Below are 18,131 nucleotides of genomic sequence, written 5' to 3'. Positions count from 1 at the left end.
ATCCATTGGTGTTCGTTGTCACAACCTCCGTCTCAGCTCCATCATCAGCGCATTTGACGGAGCTCCCTAGGGGAGCTCAGTAGCACTTATGTAAACATAGCCTGAAATGTAATGCTTGTAAAATTTCCAGATTTTGTTTTGCTTTTCCACAAATACAATAAAATAATGACTATAATAACCATGTGTGCTTACAAATCAGGCTATGTTACCGTACTTTATACCCTACTATGCTTTTTAGGCCTACATCCAGATTACATTTGTGGAGCCATACTTTGAGGAGTATGAAATGAAGTACAGGATGACTTATTTTGAGAAGAACTACAATCTACGCCGATTTATGTATACCACCCCCTTTACTCGAGATGGACGTCCTCGAGGAGATCTTAGTGAACAGTACAAGAGGAAGACCATTCTGACTACCTTGCATGCTTTTCCTTACATCAAGACCCGAATAAATGTCATTCAGAAAGAACAGGTAAAAAGTGGCATGAATTACTAAAATCTGTGAAATTTAGAATATATATGTATATATATGCAATATCATAGGATGTTGCAGAAGCTTGTGATACCTTTTTTTTTATTGGACTAACAGTATTTTGTGAAGACAAGCTTTCTGGGGTCCTCCCTTTATCGACTCAAAGGGGGAGATTTATCAAAACCTGTGCAGAGGAAAATTTGACCATAGCAACCAATCAGATTTCTACTTTCATTTTGCAGAGACCTGGTTAAAAATGAAAGAAGTGATCTGATTGGTTGCTATGAGCAACTGGGCAGCTTTTCCTCTGCACAGGTTTTGATAAATCTCACCCTTTGACTTGATAAAGGGAGGAACCCAGAAAGCTTGTCTTTACAAAATATCCTGTGATCTTGCATCTGCATCACTGTACTAATATGGTTACTCCATACTAACATATATATATATATATACCGTATTAGAGAGGGATATTCTCTCTTCTTCTCTGAATTAGTGAGACAGAACACTCCTGATGCTGACAATGTCACAGTGTGCTTCATGGTGTATACATTGGCAGCCATACACTGCTGGTGGACAATAGGCTTGTTGACTTACAGATGCAATATGATGGCAGAAGTGTGATGACAAACATTTTGTAAACAATAGAGACCTATTATAATGGAAACAGATGAAACACTTATTTAGTTCTGGCAGCTCTCTTGTATGGAGAAAATATTAACAATTGCACACACCCAATATACCTGTCATGTGGAATGGGCACACTGTGCAGAAACTACTACTAAGGAATAATGTGAGCTGTCTGCATACAGTAGAAGGTAGTTGTCTCTGTCAGAAAATCAGGATGAATTTGTCACTTGGCACATCATAAGTAGTTTTACAGAGTGTAATGGCAACCTATTACTAATTGTGCAAATGGTTAACGGGGTATTCCGGGTTTATACATCTTAACCCCGCCGCTGGGGACCCCCGCGATCTTGGTGCAGCTTCCAGAATTCTGTGCCGGGCGCTGTCTCCGAGACGGGGACATGACGTCACGGCCACCCCCCTAGTAACATCACACCATGCCCTCTCCATTCATGTCTATGAGAGGAGGTGTGGTGTTACGGCACTAGGGGGTGTGGCCTTTACGTCACATCCCAGTATCGGAAGCAGTGCCCAGCACAGAATTCCGGGGGCTGCACCGAGATCGTGGGGGTCCCTAGCGGCGGGACCACTGCGTTCGTACATCTTATCCCCTATCCTTTGGATAGGGGAAAAGATGTATACACCCAGAATACCCCTTTAATTTTTATTGTGGTTATGTATAATCATGCACTAGCATACCTTTTTATAGCGCAATTGTTTGCATTAAGTCTTGGCAAAATAGGGGTTAATAATGCACATGAAATCATGCCCTCAATCCTGTCTCCCTCTTATACAAGTAAACTCAATTCCAGAGTGTTTGAATGATAGCTATCTGAAATGTATGGCCATGTATACTGCCACCATACATATTAGACTCTGACTGTATGTCAGCTTAATGTAACTTCTGTATATGTGTGTACATGTGTATGCATACATTTTCTTTGTGTTTAACAGAAAGCTTGTTTCTTCTAGTTTATATTGACTCCTATTGAAGTCGCCATAGAGGACATGCAGAAGAAAACACTTGAACTAGCTGTTGCCACCAGCCAGGAACCTCCAGATGCAAAAATGCTCCAAATGGTGCTTCAAGGCTCTGTAGGGGCCACAGTAAACCAGGTGTGTGGGGAGGATTTATTCAGAATTCAGTTTAATAACAATGTGCAGATTATTTCAAGAAACATTGGCTAAGATTCATTAATGTAGATGTTCCAGAATTCTAAAATATACACTTTTAAGACTTTTTCACTGGTTCCAGCTTGTCCTTGGTGAAACAGACTTCAAAAATGGTGTAGCCAACATTTTGGCCAAGGAATCTGCTTTGAAGTAAGCCAATGAATAGTTGATTTAAACCAATGTTTTACAGTCAACAGATTTGTAATCTTGTTACAAGTTGTAGTCCAGGTGATGAGTTATTTTAATGACTAGCATTATGTGCAATATCTTTTCTTCACTGTCATGTGTATGTTTCCCAGGGGCCACTAGAGGTAGCTCAGGTTTTTCTGGCTGAGATCCCTGCAGACCCTAAACTATATCGACATCACAACAAGCTGAGACTGTGCTTCAAGGAATTCATTATGCGGTATGTGTCTCCGTGTGTCTGAGCTCCACTAGATTTCCTGCTGTGTTATATAGCATGTTATTTATGCATGCCTTTCTTTATTGAGCCTTGTGACGTAAATGAAGATAGCTCACCATGAGTTACTCGTCTGTGATCTCTTTATTATACTTCTTTTAAAAAAGGAAGCCAACTATACTTTCAGGAGACCCCAACAGAATGGAGGATATGTCTTCATCTATTTTTAATGTTGTGGGGGGAGAGAGGTGATGTCCTCTAAATTGTTATCTAAATAGAAAGGTCTTTTAGGAGTCACTTGAACGTAACACCCAAAGGGGGAGATTTATCAAAATGTGTGTAGAGAAAGAGTTGTGCAGTTGCCAATAGCAACCAATCAGTTTGCTTCTTTAAAATGTCCTTTTAAAAATGAAGGAAGCTATTTGATTGGTTGCTATTGGCAACTGCACCACTCTTTTTCTACACACATTTTGATAAATCTCTCCCTTTATATTGTTCCAAATACTCTTACAGTAACCAGGATGAAAATTCAGCAAACGTTTCTCTATCTCAGGTTTCTCATTGGTTTGTAGTATTAAGAAGCATACAATAAGGTTATGTTCACATGGTGGAATGTCTGAGACATTCCGCAGACTGCTGGTGCCAGAATAATATGCCAATGCTAGGACCACACGGCTGTCTTATAGACTACTATGCATTCCGTGCTGAGTCCGCAGAAAGAATGAACATTTTCATTTTTCCTGCGGACACAAAATTCGGAACTTCCATGCTGGAAACATCTGGCCTGAAAATTCTGCCGTGTACATAGCACAGCAGAATCCCATTGAATTCAACGGGACTCTGCTGCAGCGGAATTTCCGTGCAGAATTCCAAGCGGAAATTCCGAGGATTGAACATAGCTTTATGGGGTAGAAAAAGAAAGGATGGGACTGTTAAATATGAACTAACGTCATATACCTCCACAAATAATAGCAAATACATACAAGTGTACGTTTTAATTGTGTGCCGAATTCACAATAGAGACTGTGTGCATACTGCAGCAGCATGACAGCTGATCTGATAGCACTAAGTTACTGCCAGCTATAGTATCATCATTTCAGTTGATTCTAGCACAGAGATGTTAACATATTTGTGTAGTTTTCAATAAAGTTTATTATTTATTTTTCATAGTATATAGGAAATGTAGGCTTATTATTTCACCACCTCTTTTTTGGCAGGTGCTCTACGGGAACTTTTTACTCTTCATACACGGGTCTTGCATTTAATATTAATCTGAGTTGTAATACCACAGACAAATGTTTTTTAAAAGAAGTCGCTTTTTTTGTTTGTTTTTTGTTTGTTTTGTTTTTCAACTTGGATAATCCCTTGGTGGATGTGTGTAGGGAAATTCAACAGTTTTCTTTTACAGAAGCTCACTGAAGGATACTTTGTGATCATCTTTTTATTAAAGAGCCCTTCAATCAAAGTAGGGATTGTACAAAGTAGTAAACCCATTGTGTTATTTCTCATTTCATTTAGCTATGATAGTTTTCCAATAAATTCCGATAAAGGAGTATTCCGGTGGAATATATATAGATATATTTTTTAAATCTGCTGGTGCCAGAAAGTTAAACAGATTTGTAAATTACTTCTATTATTACTTCTACTATCTTAATCTTTCCAGTACTTATTAGCTGCTGAATACTAGAGAGGAAATTATTTTCTTTTTGGAACACAGAGCTCTCTGCTGACATCATGACCACAGTGCTCTCTGCTGACATCTCTGTCCATTTTAAGAACTGTCCAGAGTAGGAGAAAATCCCCATAGTAAACATATGCTGCTCTGGACAGTTCCTAAAATGGACTGAAATGTCAGCAGAGAGCACTGTGGTCATGATGTCAACAGAGAGCTCTGTGTTCCAAACAGAAAAGAATTTCATCTGTAGTATTCAGCAGCTAATAAGTACTGGAAGGATTAAGATTTTTTAATAGAAGTAATTTACAAATCTGTTTAACTTTCTGGCACCAACTGTTTAAAAAAAAAAAAAAAAAAAAAAACAATTTCCACTGGAGTACCCCTTTAAATTTTAGATTCCCTGATCATGACTTACCGATCCATCCACAGAGTACAGAATGCTATGGTGTTAATAGTAACCTGTATTACTTTAAAATAATGCAGATAAATGCATCTGCTACTACTTCCATCAATGCCTCCAACTGGTTATTCATACATAGAAATATCACTTTTCCTTCTGCAGGTGTGGAGAGGCAGTAGAGAAAAACAAAAGACTGATAACTTTTGAGCAAAAGGAATATCAGCAAGAGCTGAAGAAGAATTACAATAGGTTAAAGGAGAATCTCCGACCCATGATCGAGCGCAAGATTCCTGACCTGTACAAACCATTGGTAAAGCCTTCAAGTGATGCAAGGTAAATGTTGCAGAGTGGTCAGTCATGCTTTCAGGAAACATAGGTCAGGTTCACAAGACAGAATGTCCGGTTGAAATTCCAGAAGATCCCGAGGGTGGCGCTAGAACTGCATTGCCATCCCCTAAAATGGCAATGCATTTCTGTACAAATTTGCCAAAAGAATGTTCATTCTTTCGAGGATCCACTCAAAAATGTATTGCTATCTAAGGGTATGGCAATGCAGTCTGTGTGGTCCTAGCGCAGCCCAGGGATCTCCTGCTGGAGAATCCGTCATGTAAACCCAGACTTAGGCCATGTTCACACAGCAGATATTTTGCGGAATGCCTGTCTAGAATACATGGGCGGATATTCCCCAAAAAGCAGGCACTGCCAGAATGTGATGGCGCTAGGGCAGATTGGAAATGTATTTCCGATGTCAAATGTTTCTGCCGTGGAAATTACGCACGGTGCAGCAGAATCCCATTAAAAGCAAATGCAATGGAATTTCCAAGCTGAATTTTTACGCCGGATTCCGATTGGAAATTCCATATTGTGAACATGGCCTTCATGTTGCAGGAGAGATTTAATTTAATACTTGCTTTATAGTCAGTTCTGTAGAGTTTGGAAATAACTGTATCTACACGTAAGACACATCTATTAAATAGCTATATCAGTAGAAAAAATTATAGAAGGTCAAAACTTTTATTCAGTCCATTTCCGTAGCGTAGAGCTAATAGTACTAGTCAAAGGGAAGAGGTAATAGTCAAAGGGAAATTAATTTAAAGAGACTATTATTGAATTTAAAGAGACTATAGAGGTCTGCTATATATGTCAAAACAATATAGAGAGAATTTATTTTGTTGCAGACCTACATTTAGATTTGTGCAAATGCTTTAGCGCCCTTAAAGGGGGTTGCAGATTGGCCAGTCTTCCTAGGGTCCTGTTTTCTTGGGGCCCTCAAGGACCAGATTCCTAGCAGAAACCTGGGTGGATGTAAACCTTCACCTCCCTGAGCCTCCAGGAACTTCACCATAAAAGCCTTAAATATGGGGAGCGCATGCGCGCAGCTCGAAGGCAGGATGTGCTTCATGTGAGCTCCGTGCCGACCTGAGCCTCCAGCCGTTCTTAGCGCCGTAAATCGGCTCCATCAAGCCAGAGACTTACCGCATTCTGTGGAGGAACATGCCCCGCTCGCAACGGAGGGGAAGCCAGTGGCACACACAACATCTCTCGCAATCTATCCCCTATATTTTCAGAGCGAGCTCGTGCTCCAAGATAGCGGCGTCCCGCTCTGACTCGCTGGCCCCCCGCTCTGATCAGGAAGAAGCTGAAGCATGTGAGGATCTCTCCCCAGCAGCCATGTTCTGCCACATCAAAACCCTATTTCAGACAGAACTTGCTAAAGCTGTCACTGACTTCACCTCCCAGTTCCATGAGCTGGGGCAGAGGGTGGCTGACTCGGAGGCTAAACTGGATGAGCTGGTGGATGCAGTGTAATATGACAGGCATGATATTGAGGATCACGCTTCCCAACTCCAGGCCCTGGAACTTAAGTTGGAGGACCTGGAAAATCGTTCGCGCCGAGCAAATCTGCGCATAAGAGGTATGCCAGAGGATGTTACAGACCTTGCTAAAACAGTCACAGCGTTGTTCTTTGACTTAGCCCCTCAATTGGAGCCTGAGTTGCTGAGATTTGATCGGATTCACAGGGCACTGGCTAGACCAAAGAATTCTGATTTGCCGCGGGATATCATATTGAAGTTACATTATCCAGAGGTGAGAGACACTTTATTACAAGCCGCACGGAATTTGGCTACCTTGCCAGGTGTGCGTCTATACTCGGATTTGGTGCCTCAATGAGGCACTCCTTACCGTGCCTCGAGTGAAACAGCAACTGTCAGATGACTTATCGTCTTACTTTAATACTAATGTCACAGCTGAGACTGACTCTAAATGGGTTTGGCTAGCACATAAACTATACGTTAGGGGCCGTATTATTTCACTAGCGACAGGCATAAAACGTGATAAAACTCGAACACAAGCGGCACTTGAAGCTAGGTTTCATAGCCTCACCTTTGCACATCAGCAACGTCCATCGCCTTATCTTTATAGAGAGCTGAGGAGTACCAGGGTGCAGCTAGATGCTCTTTTGTCCACTAATCTGATAAAAGCTTTGAGATGGACGAAAGCCTCGTATTATAGGTATGCAAAGAAGCCTGATCGCATGTTAGCTTCTATGCTGAAGCGCACTACCACATTTAATAGAGTGCATAGCTTACAGCTTCACCCTGGGGTCCGCACCTTACACCCTGACAAGATAGCATCTGCCTTCCATGCTTTTTTTTCCGATTCTTTACACTGAACCCTCCCACTCCGCTTCTTCTTCTGACTCGCTTTGTTCTTTCCTCTTGACTGTGCCCCTCCCGACCCTATCTTCTGACGCCAGAGAGACACTGAATGCCTCCATAACTGTGGAGGAGATTGAATTTGCCATCTCTCATCTCAAAGCTGGCAAGTCTCTGGGCCCAGATGGGCTGTCAGCAGCCTACTATAAAAAGTTTAGCCCCTTACTAATTCCACACCTGCAAAAGTTGTATAACTCCTTAATGTCTTCCTCCCCTCTTCCTCCTGAGTTTTTAGACGTGCTTATTACTGTGCTTCCTAAGCCCCATAAGGACCATTTAGATGTAGCTAACTACAGGCCGATATCCTTATTAAATGTTGATTTAAAACTATTGACGTCAATTTTGGCGGCCCGCTTGAATAAATACTTGCCAAGCTTAATACATTTGGACCAAGTGGGATTTGTACCCAGCCGTCAGGCGCCTGACAATATCAGGAAGATCCTCATCCACTGGTCATGTACCCAATCATTTCCTATGTCTGAGTTATCATTGGACATAGAAAAGGCCTTTGACTGTGTCTCTTGGCAGTATTTGTTTGTGGTTTTGTCCAAATTTGGCATTTCTGGTCCTTTTGTGCCTGTTCTGTCTCATCTCTATTCTTCTCCTAAAGCTTTTCTTAAACTTCCCTCCAATTCTCCTCAACCTATCTCTATCGGCCGTGGCACCCGACAGTTTGCCCTGGTAATGGAGCCCCTGGCTGCCAAAATTAGAGCTCATCCTGACATACGGGGAGTTACAGTCTCTTCCTCCGAACATAAGGCATCTTTATTTGCGGATGATTTGCTCTTGACAATAACTGAACCTCTGGTGTCACTGGCGAACCTTCTCTCCCTACTTGACTCCTTCTCTGCTTGCTCTGGTCTTCGAGTGAATGTGTCTAAATCGGAAATTCTACACTGCAACGTTCCTGACTCCCTGCGGGACCTTATTGCACTTAATTTTAAGTTCCAGGACTCCTCTCGAGGCCTGAATTATTTAGGAGTTAAACTCACCCCTTCTGTCTCCTCTTTATATCGCCGTAATTATATTCCTCTGTATGCCTCTATACGCTCTGACCTGACTAAGTGGAATTATGCCTATCTTTCTTGGACGGGACGTATTAATGTAATTAAAATGGTAATTTTACCCAGATTATTATATTTATTCCGTTCCCTCCCCATTCTCATAGTTAAACGCGATATTCAAGCATTGCAAAAGGATGTATTTGCCTATATTTGGGCATATAAACGCCCTCGCATCGCGCCCTCTATGATGCATTATAACAAAAAAGTGGGTGGACTATCTGTCCCCAACTTCATCAAATATTATTACGCTGCTAGAATAGCGCAACTTGCGCTCATTAATCAAACTAATGGGGCTCCCCGTTGGGTCGCTCTGGAGGACTCTTCACTTCACCCGTACTCCTATAGGGCATTTATGTGGTCTTCCTGCCCTTTGACTGACCTTCTCCCTTCCTCGGCCTTGGTGTCTCTATACTCGCTGTCTCTCTGGCGTCAGGTGCGCTGTAAATTCTTGCTTCAATCCCCTGTCTCTCCTCCCTTTTCTTTCTAACCCACTATTCCCCCCTGGTCTATTTACTCATAATTTCTCTTGGTGGATGCAGGGTAAGTTGCTCCGTCACGATGTTATGGTTAGACGTCAGCTGCCCACATTAGAGAATTTCTATATGACACACTCACCACCTCTCGCTGAATTTTTGCGTACCAGGCAGGTATTCTCATTTATTTAAACACAACTCTCCTCTCTGAGCTCCTTAAACCCTACTTTCTTTGAATCATGCATGATATATTCTCCTGATAGGCTGGGCTTACTCTCCTTGCTGTATTCACACCTAAATGCCCCTCCTCCAGACAACAAACTTAGTTTTATGGGTGACTGGGAACGAGATTTAGGCACTACTCTGTCAATACCACAGTGGAGAGACTGTTGCACCACGTTGAGTCGAGGCAGCTGGTAGGTGTCCTTGATGGAAACCGCACTAAAAATATTACACCGAACTTACTTCATCCCTGCTAAATTTTACGCTATTTATCCTTCGGTTTCACCTTCTTGTTTCCGAAATTGTGGGCTTCATGGGACTATGTATCACGTTTGGTGGTCATGTCCTGTGGTAACTGGATTGTGGGCTTATTGGACCTTATTACCTCGCTATTCTAGTGCCATATCCCCAGGACACCTGCCTTCTGCTTATTGGGATTTAAACCACCGAGAATGAGTATTCCGCTTGATTCAGTTAATTCTAGGGATCGACCGATTATCGGTTTGGCTGATAATCACGATTTTGGGCATTATCGGTATCGGCAATTACCTTGCCGATATGCCAATAATGCCCGGCCTCCCCACCGACCCGCCGCACCGCCCCGGCCCCATTGCCTCCCCCATCCCCGGTTTTATAATTACCTGTTCCCGGTTTTATAATTACCTGGTCGCAGTGGTGGTGATAGGACTCAGGACCCCCGGACAGGCAGGGGGAGAGAAGCGGGTGGTGGCAGCGGTCTCTGGCACCACAAAAGCCTCTGCAGTACATTGATTTAAAGAGCCCGCTTTAAATCAATGATCTGCAGCGGGGGGTAAATAGCCGATAACTTATACCGGAATATCGGTATAAGTTATCGGCTATCGGCCCTAACCTCCACAGATTATCGGTATCAGCCCTAAAAAAACAATATCGGTCGATCCCTAGTTAATTCTGTTGGCTATACGAATATACATAGCTTCCCAATGGAGGAGTCCTCATCTACGTTTTAATGCTGTCGTGAACAGAATTAACCTTATTATGTTATATGAGAAGATCTCTGCCATTAGGGAGGACTCAGTGGAACATTTCAAGGAGGTATGGGAACCGTGGCTCTCATCAGCGCATTGTCCCAGCATGACCCACTGTTTTTCATTATATTGAGATAACCTGTTTTTTTACCCACCCTGGATGACCAGTTATAATACTATTTCAACTGACACTAGGTAATCAGATATCTAAGCTTGTCATTTCTTTCATGTCTTACTGTATGGTATTTACACCGATTGTTGTTATGTTTTCCATTCACGGGGCCATGTTGGCCCGCGATTTTGCCATCCTTCTTGGATGTATTGTTAATTCAACTTGCTATCTTTACCTAATAAAAGCGTCATGGTTTGACTGTTAAAAGCCTTTAATATGTAAGCACTGTGATTGTATGTTAGCGTGTACATAATCTGCCGCAGGGTTCCCACTGCGAGAATTTCGCGTGTGGATTTGCCACTGCAAACAAGCCGTAGCGGATTATGTTTCTACCTATTGATTTCAATGGGTCTGCAGCAAATCTACTACAGATTTTCATAGTGGGAGACCAGCAGCGGACTATGTACATGTGAACTACTTTTAGGCAGCATTATTCAGTGCTGAATGTGGAAAATAAACACTGATCTGCCATAAAATATGGAATAGATTAGGCAGTCAGTTCTTGAAGTTTATGTGTTGGAGATAGGGAAAATGGGCAAGTGTAAAGATGTAAAGGGTAGTTTGGATATTTCCTATATACAGTGGTTATGACAAATGTGGCACGCCCTGAAAAAAGGACAACCCATGACCTTGTAAACAGGGTCATGACCTTGTCTACTTTCTGTCCCACATTACTGTAGGGTAGATCACTGTCTTTGTTAATGCTGGTTATCACAGAAAGGTTTCAGGTCACTCTGTGCATTGCAGCTTGCTGTGTATAGGCCTGTGTAACCAGAGATGGTTAGAGTGCTCATAATGACCCCAGACCACCACTGAATTTCCTACAATGGGCATGTGATATTAATAACTGGACCATGGAACAATGGAAATAGATGGTATTCTCTAATGGCAGTTGCTTCTTTCAGCAGGATAATGTACCCCATTGCAAACTGTGTTGATAAATTCCAGAATTCTCATATAGCAATTTTATTGAGCATCTGTAGGTTGTGTAGGAAAAGCAAGACCAAACTATGAAAGCCTCGCCTTGCAACTTACAGGGATTAAAGGATCAATCTCAATGTCTTGAGTAAACCATGCATCAATGGGTACCCCCAGCAAACTGATTATGCTGAGGGAAGATGAGAGTAGCCAGGCATTACTTCTGCATCTGCCTTTGAATTTAGAATTACATTGGCCATGTGTGTAATCCAAGGACGACCCTAGTCTACGAGAGTGAGAGCTGCATATATAGAGAGAGGCACTCAGTTGTGACTTAAAGAGGAGGTATCTGATCTGATACACGTATGCCCTAGCAGGGTATATAAATAGGGTTGTCTCAAGAAGAAGTAATGGCCCATAGCACTGATATCAGGTATATTGCTGTATGCAAGCTTTGGGCAGGCACATTCTTTTCAGGTATAACTTTCCAAATCTCTAATGGAGCTGAGCATCTTACTTGAGCAGAACTATGTACTTGGCACCTGGATTGTATGAAAAGCTTCACATTCTTATCTCCCCACTACAAATACTTGAAATATCTTGCTTTTGCCCTTCTCATTTCTGATAAAAAAAATACTTTTTAAATCACAGGCGAATGTGGAAAGAAGTATTTCTTGGTAATCCTTCGTGTGTGTCCTGTAACACTTGTGTGACTGAAGGGTCTTCTTTCTGTTCATTATCAATGTCATTGCCAGCGTGTCACACTCTGTTTGTTCAGTGGGAAACTGGCTTTGAATTTGTTTGTGGCTAACAAATGGCTTGGTGACAATAGAGCCATTATTACTGCAGATTGTAAACGGACTGAGGATTCTCAGAGTCGTGGGCAGGGACCATCCTTCACTTCACAGATGGCTGGAGCTAGGTGAAAGTATTCCAGGCATGCAGGGAATTACAAGTGAGCGTGTTCTGGGCTTTGTCTGTACCATGGAAAGGGGTGTATTTTTAACTGAAAATCCATTTGTTGACCGCACAGTCAAATAGCATCATCCTCATTGATGAATAGTACAAATAAGTCACAATGGTAAACAAATACCTGGATCCTATGAGGAGGCATCATGTTTGGTTAAAATGTTGTTTTGCTATTAAAACAGTTATATTTGCATGTCAACTCTTAGGCTATGTTCACACGATGGAATTTCCATGCGCAGAAATTCAAAATTCAAAATATCTATTCTTTCTGCGGACTCCACACGTAAATTAATTGCCTTCTATGAGATGCTTCATTTCTGAGCAGTCCTAGTGCCGACTCCGCTGTCATGTCAATGTCCACACAAAGATTTTCCGTATAAACATAGCCTTAGATTTTCACTTATTTTCCTTGCAGAGATTCAGCTGCAAAATAACTCTATTAGGAGAAAAACTATTGGCACTAGATATACAGACTTTTGCCTTCTAGAGCAGTGGTCTTCGAACTGTGGACCTCCAGATGTTGCCAAAACTACAATTCCCAGCATGCTGGGAGTTGTAGTTTTGCAACATCTAGAGGTCCACAGTTTAAAGAAGTACTCCAGGATATGAAAACTTTCAGATCGCGGGGGGTCCGACCGCTGGTCAACATGCCCCCCCAATACATCTCTATAGGAGAGCCAGAGCGCTGCATTCGGCAGAGATGCATTAAGGGGGCATGTCAGCTGCTGCGTCATGCTGTGGTCGGACTTGCCTCCTTGCCACTGACTGCCGAGGCCTGTATGGGAGATCGCAGGGGGCCCCAGTGGTCAGACCCCCCCCCCCCCCCCACGATCTGAAACTTATCCCCTATGCTTAGGATAGGGGATAAGTTTTCATATCCCGGAGTACTCCTTTAAACTGTGGACCTCTAGATGTTGCAAAAGTATCATTTGAAACGCGCTGTTTTAGGAAAAAGCCGGGGGCCCTGTACGAGAGATTGCGGGGGTCCCCAGCGGTCAGAATCCCCTGCCCCCGCACCGTCCCTCATGACCCCCCCCCCGCAATCTGAAACTTATCCTCTATATGCTTATGATAGGGATCTGAAACATATCCTCTATGCTTAGGATAGGGATCTGAAACGTATCCTCTATGCTTAGGATAGGTGTCTGAAACGTATCCTCTATGCTTAGGATAGGGATCTGAAACGTATCCTCTATGCTTAGGATAGGGATCTGAAACGTATCCTCTATGCTTAGGATAGGGATCTGAAACGTATCCTCTATGCTTAGGATAGGGACCTGAAACGTATCCTCTATGCTTAGGATAGGGGTCTGAAACGTATCCTCTATGCTTAGGATAGGGATCTGAAACGTATCCTCTATGCTTAGGATAGGGATCTGAAACATATCCTCTATGCTTAGGATAGGGGTCTGAAACGTATCCTCTATGCTTAGGATAGTGATCTGAAACGTATCCTCTATGCTTAGGATAGGGATCTGAAACGTATCCTCTATGCTTAGGATAGGGACCTGAAACGTATCCTCTATTTCCTCGGATAGGGGTCTGAAACGTATCCTCTATGCTTAGGATAGGGATCTGAAACATATCCTCTATGCTTAGGATAGGTGTCTGAAACGTATCCTCTATGCTTAGGATAGGGATCTGAAACGTATCCTCTATGCTTAGGATAGGGAACTGAAACGTATCCTCTATGCTTAGGATAGGGATCTGAAACGTATCCTCTATGCTTAGGATAGGGATCTGAAACGTATCCTCTATTCTTAGGATAGGGGTCTGAAACGTATCCTCTATGCTTAGGATAGGGATCTGAAACGTATCCTCTATGCTTAGGATAGGGATCTGAAACGTATCCTCTATGCTTAGGATAGGGACCTGAAACGTATCCTCTATTTCCTCGGATAGGGGTCTGAAACGTATCCTCTATGCTTAGGATAGGTGTCTGAATTGTATCCTCTATGCTTAGGATAGGGATCTGAAACGTATCCTCTATGCTTAGGATAGGGATCTGAAACGTATCCTCTATGCTTAGGATAGGGATCTGAAACGTATCCTCTATGCTTAGGATAGGGATCTGAAACGTATCCTCTATTCTTAGGATAGGGGTCTGAAACGTATCCTCTATGCTTAGGATAGGGATCTGAAATGTATCCTCTATGCTTAGGATAGGGATCTGAAACGTATCCTCTATGCTTAGGATAGGGGTCTGAAACGTATCCTCTATGCTTAGAATAGTGATCTGAAACGTATCCTCTATGCTTAGGATAGGGATCTGAAACGTATCCTCTATGCTTAGGATAGGGACCTGAAACGTATCCTCTATTTCCTCGGATAGGGGTCTGAAACGTATCCTCTATGCTTAGGATAGGGATCTGAAACGTATACTCTATGCTTCGGATAGGGATCTGAAACGTATCCTCTATGCTTAGGATAGGGATCTGAAACGTATCCTCTATGCTTAGGATAGGGATCTGAAACGTATCCCCTATGCTTAGGATAGGGATCTAAAACGTATCCTCTATGCTTAGGATAGGGGTCTGAAACGTATCCTCTATGCTTAGAATAGGGGTCTGAAACGTATCCTCTATGTTTAGGATAGGGATCTGAAAAGTAACCTCTATGCTTAGGATAGTGATCTGAAACGTAACCTCTATGCTTAGGATAGGGATCTGAAACGTATCCTCTATGCTTAGGAAAGGGGATAAGTTTTTATATCCCGGAGTACTACTTTAAAGACCACTGTTCTAGAGTAAAGCTATTTTGTATATGACTTAATGAATTATTTAGGTAAGATGCCTGAACCATAAGCTACCACTATGTGATACACATGCAAATATTTTTCTTTTGCAGGGGAATCCTCCATAGATCCAGCTTCAGAAAATATGACTCCCAGGTCTCTCAGAACAGCTGATAAATCTATGTAGCGAGAGAAGACATTGATCAAAGAAGTTCTAGTCAAGCCAGTCACAGAAGACACAAATCCTACCTGTGTGTTTTAGCTACTGATATAGCACAAATATACGTTTGGTCGGAGGAGACTGTAATGCTGACGGCTGGTTTCTATGTTCCAGTTTTTTCTTTATGCAGACTGCATTGTTCTGATCACAGCAAGGCGAAATTGCATCACGATAAAAATGAATCTAAAAGACATGCAGAAAATATATATTTATCATCATGCAAGCAATGTATAGATATCAAGGTGACCTTGTATAACAGTCAATGTTATAATGGACTTGTTCACACCTTGTGCCCATCAAAACAGGCACATGTTCACAAACCTCATGATTGGATTACGAGTTGTACTATAATGGATCTGGCACTTGCAACCCCTTTTTATTTTTTCTTCCAGTGATAGTTAAAATACATCAGCGTTGTAAGAACATAACAAAGAATGCAGGTAAAAAGTATAGAAGATAACATGAGTGGCTGGCGCAGCTAAGACCACCACTAATCTCTGGATTCATGGGGGATGTGGTACTCTCAATAGCCTAAAAATGCAGAAATCTAAGCTAAAAGCTATAGATAAGTGGAGGTACACTTTAACTGCCTTTATTTGACTTGTTGATATTGATATAATTGCCGGAATATGCTTATTGATAAAATAGGTACTATCAGAGCACTTAGTATATGCTTAGGTACTGTACCCTCAGAGTACTATGATGCTTGAATTGCTTGTCAGCATGCAGACTAGATAAAGATGTATTAAAACCCCTTAGGTAAGGTAAATCATTATTATAAACCTCATGACTGCCAGTGAAAGAAAAGATATGTTCCCCTTATATCTGCACGATAGACTGTAGAGTTGTAAATACATTCATTCAGTGCTTATATGGAAGGGGGTAGCAGTAGTAAAAGCTGCATATTTTATTGAAGTTTCTTTTATTTTTCATATACATGGTTTTATAGATTCTTGTATGGTACAAAGTGTTGCACTGCTGCAGTGTTTGTAAGGTTGGCAGGCTGATGATCATCCCCATATCTGTATATAGCAGTCATACAGTGTTATTTGTTGTAGTTTTCCAATGCTGTTATTAAATACAGATACAGTATATTTTCTTGTATTATAAAAATCAAGAATTTTATGGGATCGGATTTGATGTACATGTGATGTGATGTAATGTAAAAAGACCAACAATCGGATGCTTTGATTTAGCATTTTTTTTTTTTTTTTTTATGATTGTGAAACCTGCCTTCCCATAAACATTTTTTGTGAAAAATTAAAGCAAAGTCCTTTCTTCTGCATACATTGGACAGTGTCTTTAATATTATGAAATGTATTATATGAAGCAAATGTTCCTATTTTGGTCGGTATTCCTCCCTAGAAATGCTGCAGTGACACCACATACCGTATATTGTAAATGTGATACTATAGCCAGTCACTGTGTGTATTGCACATGACTGTATAGTCAGTATTGTCTGCAGCTTCACATGAACAATATACATGACCTTTATGCAGCATGTCAAATGGGGGACATGGTCACAGTGGTAGCAGTGTTTGAATGGTGGCAAATGTGTCTTTCTAAAGAGAAACTGACAGCTGGTTGTCCAGCACTAAACCCAATACACAGGGTTATAGTACAGGTTTAGCAGACTAAAATGAGGTATAATTTATCCGGATCCATAGTCCGGTTTTGGAGATAGACCTGTCATTAGCCGGCAATGCTGATATGTTAATCACTGGTTTTAAACAATGGACCCTGCAAAGAGGCAGGGATGGTGGATATGGCGGGTCCCGTCTCCATTGCACAAAGCCAGCGATTAACATATTAGCAATGCCGTCTAATAACGGGTCTATCTGCGGAACCAGACTGCAGATCTGGATAAGTTATACCTCATTGTAATCTAGTTCATCCGTACTATAACCCAGTTTTGCGTTTAGTGGGAGTGAAGGTGCACATGAACAGTTAATTAAGCATCTTCAGAAACATATATAGTAAAGCAGTTTACACAGTCACCTAAAGAAATAACTAAATACATATAGGACCCAGTAATTAATAATGAATAAAACATCAGAAAAGGCATTAAAATAAATTCCACACAGATAGCAAGAGAATAGGTGGGCATACTGGGTGCAAAACAATTACACAGCAAAATACACATGTATGCTTGATGTCAGAAAACATACATACAACTGGTCTCCCAAATAAACAAAAACAACTAATCTTGTTTATATGGTAATGTAGAAAATAATGAAAAATACAAGACTAAAGAAAATCAGCTCTGTAAAACTACAAAGAAGCAGAAAAATGTTACAGTAATTTTGTACAACTAAAACTGTGGCAGAATCGAAAGAAGTGCAATACATTAAGACAGCAACGTAGTAACCCACCACTATTAACACACTTAACAAGAACTGCTTCCTCACAAAGTTATTTACCCAATTACACACTTTGAAGATGATTTATCAAGCTCTGTAGTAGATTTATTGCTTACGCACGTGCAACTTTTCTATACATGCTGCTGAGATTTTTGCTTATTCCAAAGCACATTTTTGTAATCTTCTCACATAGTAATTTTTTTTCTTTTACTATGCAGTGGTCATGTATTTATCAAATGCGATAGTCGCTAAGAAAAAAAAGTTGCATCTTCATTTAAAAGTCACATAAGTATTCCAGGTCCAACCTGGCTTACAGAAAGTGCATACTTCTGCAGAAAAGGACATTAACATCCACTTTAACAACTGTTCTTGTTCTGCATCATGAAACAAAGCAGCTGCATTAATGTTAATGTTAATTATAGGAAACATTAATTATATAACTAATAACTCTATTCATTTTAAGGATGAAAATACACACTGCACACCTTGTTAATTTTAGGACCCGTACATGCTGGCGTACCCACAAAA

The 18,131-nt window shown here is 41.3% G+C and overlaps 1 protein-coding gene across 8 annotated transcripts in view; it reads left to right on the top strand.

Annotated features, from left to right (window-relative positions):
- The window catches only part of DOCK8 (dedicator of cytokinesis 8), a 238,314-nt gene extending 221,786 nt beyond the window's left edge, over positions 1-16,528 (top strand). For all 8 annotated transcript variants that reach the window (XM_056522784.1, XM_056522774.1, XM_056522767.1 and 5 more), the window contains 5 exons: positions 239-475; positions 2,072-2,215; positions 2,572-2,678; positions 4,910-5,080; positions 15,137-16,528. In XM_056522784.1, the coding sequence (XP_056378759.1) occupies positions 239-475; positions 2,072-2,215; positions 2,572-2,678; positions 4,910-5,080; positions 15,137-15,197 (720 nt within the window). In that variant the 3' untranslated portion in view covers positions 15,198-16,528. The remainder of the gene's footprint in view (positions 1-238; positions 476-2,071; positions 2,216-2,571; positions 2,679-4,909; positions 5,081-15,136) is intronic.
- Positions 16,529-18,131: the final 1,603 nt, after the last annotated feature.

Source organism: Hyla sarda, chromosome 1, assembly GCF_029499605.1.
Source record: "Hyla sarda isolate aHylSar1 chromosome 1, aHylSar1.hap1, whole genome shotgun sequence".
Taxonomy (NCBI): Eukaryota; Metazoa; Chordata; class Amphibia; order Anura; family Hylidae; genus Hyla; species Hyla sarda.
The sequence above is the reverse complement of the archived record's forward strand: the minus strand, read 5'-3'. Positions and strand labels throughout refer to the sequence as shown.